Genomic DNA, 7,802 nt, shown 5'->3' on the forward strand with positions numbered 1-7,802 from the left:
CGAACTTTTGTATTTCCATTTTCAATTTCAGTATATCATCACGTACAGCACAGCCCACTGCTGCTCTAGGGTCACCTGCTCAGGCTATAGCTCCCACTCCCCCCCGAGCAAGCATGAGTAACACCTTCCAAAGGTACCTCCAGTTTCATCTCATCTTACAATTAACTACAAAGCTACATATGAATAAATCATCATAATTGTATTTCTTTTTGCATTCTTGAGATCCTTTGTAACCAAGATAATTTAAAAACTTGAATCAATTGTAATTGCATCAATTGTAATGTAGACTATGTGTTTAAGATGGAATTAATTGATTTGACTTGATGTAAACTATTCCCACAACAATCTTTCTAGGTCTGTCTTCATCGCTGAGCTCAGCCAGGGGAAACTGAAGCCTACTCGTATGGTTGTTCTCAGACTGTTTGAGTTTGAAGCCACAACCACAGGTATCCTTGCAAAAATACACGATGCCCTGCAGAGTGATGACCCTCTCATCCTGACCGATGCCCAGGGAAATGAGATTGTGGACTCCGAAGGGACAAGAGGTACTAATTGAAAAATGAATAATTACACAATAATAGTTTGTTTGATCAACTACATGCTCATCTATACTGGTCTCTCTTTGTCTCATAATTTTCTTGACCCGCAAAGGGTTCTGTTTTGCTGCAAATGTGTTTACATTATATGTGTTCAAAGATTTGTCTTCCTCTCTTGCTAGGCTCCAAGTATTGGAAGCAAAATGCAAAAAAGTTTCTTGCTGTCCCAGAGCAGATCATCCATGAGTTCCAGAAAGGAACAAAGGCAAAGAAACTGAGGTAAACATTTTAGTTACAGCCAACTGATATTTGTCTTTCATTTTGTTTTAAGTACCATCTCTTAGAAAAAAGCTTATCTGAACAGAACTTGTGAATATTGTACAATTTTGTTGTGTATTTTTGTCTCTCCTTGTAGTCTTAAAGATATGGACTCCACAAGTCTTCAGGAAGTTCATGATAAAATAGAAGAAGTGATCTTGGCTGCTCAAGGACTGAGTGAAGTCACCACAGTCCTGAAGGACCTATCAACATATGGAGGCTGAAATGTGCCACGGATAATTAATTGAATAGACCTTTAAATTATTAATTAAATGTGTCATTAATTTATTAAAAGTGTAATTAAATTATTAAAATTGACTTTAAATATATATATGATTAATTGAATCCTGATTTATTTCATGTAAATGTATGTATATGTTTATTTCGCTATTTAAATAATTATTGTTCTATTTAATTATTTCATAGTAAGTGCGCTGCAGCACTTCATGAAATAATTGTATCTGTCAACCTCACCCATCAAAGTCAGTGGGCGGGACCAAAGCCGGCTCTGGGTGGGACTACAGCCAAATCAATTGCTTTGGTCTGCACTTTGCAGTCTGATGACGAGAGGCGATATTCAAAAAACATGGCGGGTACAGATAATGAAAATCAAATATGTAGAGACCTTATAAACAGTGTAAACAATTTAGCAGATAATGTGGAAGCAGATACGAGTGAGCCAGACAACGTGATCAATCAAATTGAAGAGTTCATAGAGACTATTGGAATCGTTTCCGCACTTTCCGACCACGATTTTAACAGGAGAGTAACAGCAAATTTAGAGGAAGTACTCCATCGCTTAGCTAGTAGGGCTACCACACCGCAGCATGAAAACCACCCGGAGGGATCGGTGAATTTCGTTTTCGACATACCAGCTGCAGCTCTTGAGCGGCAAGTTCTTTGTGGAATACCAGCAAGTGAGATTGCAACGAGGTTACGAGTTTCAACAAGGACCATCAGAAGGCGACTGAAACAGTGTGGCTTGAGGAATGTAGCGTGAATGCATCTGTCTGACTGCAGAGATTATTGATGGTTATCGGTGTCGTGTCATAGCTCATTCATTTAACCTATTACCTTTAGCGTAACACAAATTGCCTTTGATGTTTTTTGTGCAGAAAACGAGACCTTTATTCAATTGTGGACGATGATGAGTTGGACCGTATGGTTCTTGAAATACACAGAGGACATCCAAACACCGGATACAAGCTCATGCGTGGCCATCTAAATGCAAGAGGTGTGCGTGTTCCAAGTGAGTGCAGGTGTTTCGGTTGCCAGTCGTCACTAGTACTATACTGTTTGATAATTGTCATTCATTTTGGCCATGTCATCCAAAGCTTTAGCCTATACTTTAATCCCTGCCCACTGTGCCCAGGCTCAAGGATACTTGACTCTCTACGCAGAGTCAATGCAGAAGGAGTGTACATGAGACGTTTAAGGCTGCGTGTGTCAAGGCGAAGGCAGTACTCTGTACCTGGCCCCAATTGTTTATGGCATAGACGGGAATCATAAACTCATCAGGTCAGTCATATTCGTAGGAACAACATTAAGTGAATTGAGACACTTCGAAACATCACTCAACATAGTCATTATGTGATATCAACCTGTCCAGTTAGTAAGTGTAATTGTGAACCCATTTTGCTGTTAGGAAGTTTTTTTTTTCTCTCCGTTCTACCTGCTGGCTGTTGAATTTGCACAACAGCAGGAAAAATGGATTCATAATCAGTGTCATTTCCTAGACAGGCTTATGATTGACTTTGCATTGCACTGTGCTGTTTGTTAGTTCCCTTTATTTTTTTAGCAGTATGTATAAATGAACCTTTAAAAGAATCTCGGGTGAAAATGTCTGCTCAATTAAAATTGGTCACCTGTTTTATTACAATGACACAGGTAGATTTCACAAGAAGACAATTTAAAGTAATCCAATTGTTGGAATGTCATCCTCTCAACCTAATGGTCATTCCAAGCCTCCAGTAGTTTTGACCTCTTGCTGTTTGCAGTTATCCGATAATTTTATTTTAACTTTAACCAAAATCCACTTGGAGGGGTGCAATGACTTAACAAGAAGGCCTACTTGACTATACAAAGCAACATAAACACTTGTAAAGATTTAATCTTTTTGTGTTTAAAACTGCTTCACAGGTGGAGATTCGTTATCCATGGTGGGGTGGATGGATTCAGTCGTCTCGTGGTCTACCTGACTGCGGCTGGCAATAATAGAGCCATTACAGTCTTGGAGAGCTTTAAGACCGCTGTTGAGCAGTATGGACTGCCGTCAAGGGTACGGTCTGATAAAGGGGGAGAGAATGCAGATGTGGCTGAATTTATGATCAGGAGTAGAGGAACAGACAGGAATTCACACATTACTGGACGAAGTGTCCACAATCAGAGGTAAATGCATAGTTGCAATAAATACATACATACTGTACATACTACTGGTTCACACCAGTTGAACACTTTTCTCTAGTTCTTCACGGAAATTTTAGAATATTCAGTTCAATTTGTTTTAATTTGATTCAGTTTATTGATTTTTGTGTGTAAGACTCCACAGCACTGCCATTGATGAGTGGGAATATCTTTCAAGCAGTAGAATCTAAGCTTTCCAACAATATGACACTTGCCTGTACACAAGACTTTAGGGGAGAGCATCACATGCTGCTTCAGGATATAATACATGTTAACATTCATGTTTTGTTCTGTAAACTGCCCAAGACCATACTGTAGCAGATGATTCCAATAATCCAGGTCCTTGGTCTGTCTGCAATGAGTTCCAAAACTTGACCAGTGATGTAGTAAGGAGGGTCTTTAAAATGTCTTAAATTAAAGCATTGATTTTATTTAACACAGGATTGAAAGGATGTGGAGGGATGTTTATGAACATACACTAGACCTCTTCTACCAGATCTTTACGTCACTGGAATATCAGGGACTTCTCAATCCGGATAACGAGGTCCATCTTTATGCACTGCACCGGGCCTTCCTTCCTGTCATTCAGCAGAGCCTGAACGATTTCAGAGATGCCTGGAACTTCCATGGTCTCAGAACTGAAAGGAATCAGTCACCTCAACAACTCTGGATGCGATACAGAGACCAAGGCCCTATGGAGGATCCTACCCAGGTTTTAGAAATTAACTTCTAATTGTTTCCCATTGGTTAATCTGATTCACAGTATGCATAGCTTTTAAAAAAAACAGAATGAGCAACCTTTAATTGTTTCCAACTTCATGAGTTATTTTAATTACCTTGTGTAATGCCATGTAAAAATAGTTTTAAGTTCAATACTGATCATGCTTGTCCAATATTCAGGTTTATGATGACTATGGCATTGACTGGAATGGACCACACAGTCTGGATGGAGGCCTGGTGTCAGTCCCTGAGGTTCAATTGGCACGTGAGCTCTCGGAAGAAGAACTTAACATGTTGCCACCTGTAGGAGTGTCTGTATCTGATGCAATACAGTGTTATTTAGAAACCGTTGAAATTGTGTGCAGCATGACAACAACAAACTGATGCAAAACTTGAGATTTATTAAACTCTTTGAGAACAACAGCCACTGACGAGTCAGTGCAGAAATTGAAAATGAATGTTATTCACATAATCAGCAGTCCCTGGGCCAGAACAGATGTTTGTGAACAGTAAATTCTTTGGGACGCCCTCTATGAACTTAACTGAGCTGACATGGATGCTACATGCAGGGAATTCTTTTAAAAAGTAAAAAATTAAAGTAGCCCAAATCCTGTGTCTGCAGTATTTATGGAAGAGAGAAGTGCTTTTTCAAATTCACTGTATGTTGTGAAATGATGTGGCAGCTTCAATGTTTCGAAGCAGGTGGCAGAGGTGGGAAGGGTCCTTTCTGAAATCTCCAGCCTCAATTCAGCAGGAAGCCTCTCCCAACCAACCCAGAATTTCACCAATTGAGCCAGAGTACCTGGTGAAGCAAAAACAAATACATGGAATTAAATCAGAATGGCTTGCAAAAGTGTACACTCCTTCAAATGTTGATTATTTTGCCACATCAACAAAGTTTATACAATAAACATACATCATTTATGAAAGCAAATTTATTTGTGCATGTCAACGTTTTCAGTTGCAGTTGCTCTCAGTGCATAATTGTCTTTAGTTGAATGGCAAAATTGGCTGAATGGTAACATTTTTCAGCTAATGATCTAAATGGACAGTCACCCAAAACATACAGCTAGTAACATACAGAACTAGTAAAAGTGGCTTAAGGACAAAGACTGAAAACTACTATTAAGACTGACAATCAATTTAGGAGTAAAATGAACCTAGGGTAAAGAGAGCCATTGGTAGTGGTAAACAAATACCAACCAATACCAAGTGAAAATGTGTTTTGTGCACTGCAAGGGATTTCCACATGTCCGAAATAGAAATCAAGAAACAAAACAAAAACAAAACAAGTCACATTACAATCCTTTTGATAGAATTGCAAGTATAATGACACTGCCGGGAGCGGCCAAAGGTGTGTCAAATGTATCTCCCACACCCTTCACAATCAGTGCAAGCACACATACCCAATCCTCATTAATTTACACACCTGTATATTTGACTGACAGTGGCCTTTGGGTCTGGCACAGTCAGAGCACACTATAAATTGGTTGATCATCAGCATTGCACAGCTGAATGTTACACTGCTGTTACATTCCTCCCCTAGCCTCCATATACGACTCCCGCTGTCTCAGCAGAGCCAGGAGCATCGTAAAAGACTACACACCCTGGCTTCCACCACTTCAACCTGTTGCCCTCTGGCAGGCGCTACAGGGCCATCAAAACAAAAACAAATAGACTGAGGAACAGCTTCTTTCCTAAAGCTGTCACTAGACTCAACTCAAATCTAGCACAAAGGAACTGACAGGCTTTGCATGTTACTGGCAACGCCACCCACACCACAATGTTGCTAAATACAGGAACTCTTGGAACTCTTGTCACTTGCACTATCGCTGCTCTGCTATATGTTATTATATACTGTCATAATTCTGCCATACTTGCCATATACTGTCATATACTGCCATATATACTTGCCTCTACTCTCTCATGCATATTGCAAAATACTTGAAAATGTCACATCAGTCACTTTATACACTGTGTTCACTTACCCATAGGATACTGCCATGTACCTCTCTGCCTTTATGCAGCCTTCCCTCTCTTTGATGTAAAATTGTATAATACTTGAGAATGCCACAACAGTCACTTTATACACTGCATTCACTTTACCCATAAGTATTCACTTTATCCATAAGGATTCACTTTACCCATAAGTTACTGCCATCTGCAGTAAATCGTGTACAAATTGTGTAAAAATTGTTAATATATATATATATTTTTTTAAGTTTTATTAAGTTTTATTACTTTTAGTATATACTAGGTCTCTATGTTTATTTACTTTATTACTGTGTGCACTTTATGGGAAAGCAGAAATCTCATTGTACCCGTATAATGACAATAAAAGCTTTCTATTCTATTCTATTCTATTCTATTCTATTCTATTCTATTCACTTACATTTCTAAAACCTAATGGCCATAACTTAGAATAATGTGCATGAACTGTGTTGACAGAGTAATGAATTGGGTTTCAGAAGCAGGGAATGCCATTATCTCTCTGCACCCTTTCAAAACAACCTAAACTGATGTATCCATTTTGGCATTGTCCTTCACTGTTGCCAATACTGACCCAGGTCATAGCATGAATTATGTTCGTATCATACCTGCAGCATACTATGAAGACAACACGTATCCTCTGTGTCATTAGAGCACCAGGAGAGAACAGTGATATTGCTGACCTGTACGCTGAGCTCGAAAAAGATAGTACTGTATAAACATACAGGTTGCTCTCATGTCATTAATGAAATATAGCATAACTACACACATCCAGCCACAACACGTTACCTTTGAGAGGTCATAATTCAACGACACTTACCTATCCTAAACGAAGTTTATAATGTTTTGCTATACATACAGAACAAACCCCTCATAATTACTGACCTGAAAATGTTACTCTCTGTTCTCCCAGTCCTGCAGCGAGAAGGTCAGCTTTCATCCCTACGCTTGGGACCGAGTCGGCTCGGTGGTCAGCTACACAGCAGAACACGTGTGTGTAACTGAAGATTCTTCTAGCTTGGGCACCGGGTCGTCTCGTCATGCTTGTTCTGACATAAGGCGCAAAGAGTCTTGATATTTCGGCTAAAACGAAGAAAAAAAATACCATCTTAGCCACCACATCTCAAAAGTGAATAATAACATTATGGTAGCTGTTTTAAATTTCACATTAACATACTAGCCTTACTCCTCTATCACGAGGCCGCTGGCTAACTTAGCTATTTTTTGTTGATTAGCAAACTAACTCAGATCCAATCAGCGCACAGGCCTACCAAATTATCATTAACATTACACATTAACATGTCTCTTGAATAACTGATAATTATTAGCACACCTGCCCATTATAAGATTCATGATTAGCCAGCGACATACATACCGGTAAGTGATACGTAAGTGATTAGCTTACCCTGAACAGGTGTTCGAGCAGGGTTAGGATGTTCCTGTGACTGTGGGGAGGATGTTTCTTGTTCTGGAGCATTTCTTATGGCTTCTTCAATTAAATTGGCTGCTTCCCTGAGGAGCTCTGGGCAACTTTTTCGCATGGTATGCTTCTTCTCTGGGCATTCGTGATGTTACACGTTTAAATGTAATGTCGGTCACGATGTCCAGCACACTGTCTGTTTGGCAGGCAGCAGCACATGCACAGAGGGTTTAATAGCTGAACGGCTATGGCACATGTCACTGTTATCCAACAGCGCCATCTAGCGTATACAATTGTAATTGTGTGTATTGTGAGTCCGATGATCATCATCTCTACTATCGATCAGCTAAGCCTTATTTCGCAGGGAAACCAATCAGGTGTAAGGACCCGCCTACTGGCTTTGATGGGTGAGGTTG

At 39.6% G+C, this 7,802-nt stretch overlaps 1 protein-coding gene across 1 annotated transcript; it reads left to right on the forward strand.

Annotated features, from left to right (window-relative positions):
* The first annotated feature begins 1,681 nt into the window (after positions 1-1,681).
* LOC124065051 lies at positions 1,682-4,581 on the forward strand. Its single transcript, XM_046400075.1, has 6 exons — positions 1,682-1,704; positions 1,970-2,103; positions 2,306-2,372; positions 2,994-3,242; positions 3,699-3,969; positions 4,158-4,581. Exons 1-6 carry the CDS (start codon positions 1,682-1,684, stop codon positions 4,359-4,361), a joined length of 948 nt encoding a protein of 315 aa, XP_046256031.1. The 3' UTR covers positions 4,362-4,581.
* The last annotated feature ends 3,221 nt before the right edge of the window (positions 4,582-7,802 follow it).

Source organism: Scatophagus argus, chromosome 9, assembly GCF_020382885.2.
Source record: "Scatophagus argus isolate fScaArg1 chromosome 9, fScaArg1.pri, whole genome shotgun sequence".
Lineage (NCBI taxonomy): Eukaryota > Metazoa > Chordata > Actinopteri > Scatophagidae > Scatophagus > Scatophagus argus.